This window comes from Chrysochloris asiatica, unplaced genomic scaffold (assembly GCF_000296735.1).
Source record: "Chrysochloris asiatica unplaced genomic scaffold, ChrAsi1.0 scaffold00043, whole genome shotgun sequence".
In the NCBI taxonomy this organism is placed as follows: domain Eukaryota; kingdom Metazoa; phylum Chordata; class Mammalia; order Afrosoricida; family Chrysochloridae; genus Chrysochloris; species Chrysochloris asiatica.
Genome location: NW_006408561.1, coordinates 21,857,325 through 21,859,750, shown reverse-complemented (window position 1 = coordinate 21,859,750; position 2,426 = coordinate 21,857,325). Strand labels below are relative to the sequence as shown.

The following is a 2,426-nucleotide window of genomic DNA, read 5'->3' as shown; positions in this document are numbered from 1 at the left end:
TATCATGTTTGGTAAGGTGGAGGGTCAGAGAAAAAGAGGAAGACCTCCAGCAAGATGGAGTGGCAAAGTGACAACATTAATGGTTTCAAGTGTGGCAACAATAGTGAGGTTGGCCCAGGATCAGGCAGTGTTTCATTTTGCTGTGCATAAGGTCGCTATGAGTTGGTTCCAACTCGATGGCACCTAACAATAACAACAACAACCTATTGATTAGCAGCCAAGCACTTAATCACTGCACCACCAGTGACCCTTCCAAACCAAATATGTTGTTGTTACATATCACTGAGTTAGGTTCCAACTCATAGCAAACCTATGCACAACAGAAAGAAACACTACCTGGTCTTGTGCCATCCTCACAATTGTTGATATATTTGAGTCCATTACTGCTGTCACTGTGTCAATCCGTCCCTTTGGATGTCTTCCTTTTTGCTGACCCACCTCCAAGGACATTTACTAAGCATAAGGTCCTTCTCCAGGGACTGGTTCTTCCTGATTTCATGTCGGAAGTATGAAAGATGAAATTTCTCCATCCTGGCTTCTAAAGCGCATTCTCCTCGCACTTCTTCCAACACAGATTTTTTTTGTTCTTCTAGCAGTCCTTGTTGTTGTTAAGTACCATGGAGCCCATTCCAACTCACAGCGACCCTGCACAGGCATTCCGAGGCTGTAAATCTTTACGGGAGCAGAAAGCATCATCGTTCTCTCACGGAACAGCTGGTAGTTTCGAACTGCCGACCTTAAGGTCTGAAGCCCGATTCGTAACCACTATGCTACCAGAGCTGTGGTTATAAGTAGTGGAGATAAATAAGCCACATCTTTCTCCCCTGGAACCGCTGGTAGTTTCGAACTGCTGACATTTGTGTTAGCAACCCAACTTGTAACCACTATGCTAACAGAGTTCCTCAGTCCAGCGCATAGCCATCCTTAAATAACCAGTTCAAATCCACCAGCTGCTCCTCAGAAACCCTACACAGGGTCGCTATGATTCAGAACTGATTCAATTGCTATTAATAACAAAAACAAATTACCAAATTTAGCTTTAAAGTAATAATTGACAACGATATTAGTACAGCCAATGAGTCTCAATGATTCACATATAAAATAAAAACTGTTTTCGATTATGTCATTTAAACAAGCAGGATTTAGAATACAAGACATTTTATAAAGTATATAAATAGGTATTAACTCCAAATGTTGTTTTTGTTCTTAAGTGCTGTCAATTTGGTCCCAACTCCTAGTGACTCATAGGATTTCCCATAAGAGGCTTATGGGTTTGAACCATGGAGCTCATGGTTAGCTTTCCAGTGCTTATCCTCCATTGTCACATCAGGACTACAAATGCTAATATTATAAAATCTCCTTTATTTCTCAATGTATTCACAAGGAGAGGGAGAAAGGGACAAAGGAAGTAGACATGCAAAATAAGGTCATTAAACAAAAGGGAGATTTCTCCTGCCCCATCAACCTTAAATCCAAGACACATTAGAAAATTCTGAGGGGAGAAAAAGAACTGCTCTATCCTTCTAATATTATTGACCCTTAATGTTTGGGATTATCCCATAAACTCTTTTTTTACTCTTCAGTTTATCTATGGTGCCCAGAAACCATTGACTTACTGGAATTTTTATTAAGAATTTCACATCCTTGCCATGTTTTTCAGATACTGTGATCTCTGCCAATAAATTCTAATAAATTTTCACTCCTTTTCTTTCAATAAGATCCTAGAAAATATGATTCAGACTCAAATTAATCACCGATCATGTTAATGGCTCCTACGAGTTTACTTCCAATACCCCTTATTATATTAAATCAAACTTGATAGTGTGCTAGATCATTGCTCAGTTGGGTTTTCATAAAAGCACTGGTATTTAGTAAGATTTATACCTGGTTTTCTGCTAATATCTTTGCTTACTGTGTACTTTATTTTTTAAATAGCCTTTCTTAGCAAATGGCAATCCTTTAAAATCTATTATCACACTTTTAAAAATATTGTACAGGAAATGTTTTACAGAAAAATGTGTTACTTGGTCATATAATGGCAAACAAAAACAATTTCCTTAATTTACAAGCAAAATATTGTTATCTGCAGTTTAGAACATATATATATATATATATACACATATATATATGGAGAGAGAGAGATGTTTGTGTATTTAAAAGATAAAATATATGTCAAAAATATTAGGAAACTTAAAATATTTTATTTTTTTAAAGCTTTGCAGCAAAGGGGCAGTTCTGGGAAAGCCATTTGAAGCATCTGCTGAAGATATAGCAAGTGTAGCAAGTTTCATCGAGACAAAGCTTGTTACATGCTATCTACGGATGAGGAAACCTGACCTTGCCCTGAATCATGCACACAGGTAATCCCACTACCATGGAGTCTATTTTGACTCATAGAAAATCTATACGACAGAAGAGAACTGCTT

The 2,426-nt window shown here is 37.4% G+C and overlaps 1 protein-coding gene across 1 annotated transcript in view; it reads left to right on the top strand.

Moving 5' to 3' along the window:
* SPATA16 (spermatogenesis associated 16) overlaps nt 1-2,426 on the top strand; it is a 398,638-nt gene that overhangs the window by 107,337 nt on the left and 288,875 nt on the right. Inside the window, exon 2 of the mRNA XM_006861849.1 lies at nt 2,215-2,360. Coding sequence (XP_006861911.1) covers nt 2,215-2,360 — 146 coding nt within the window. The remainder of the gene's footprint in view (nt 1-2,214; nt 2,361-2,426) is intronic.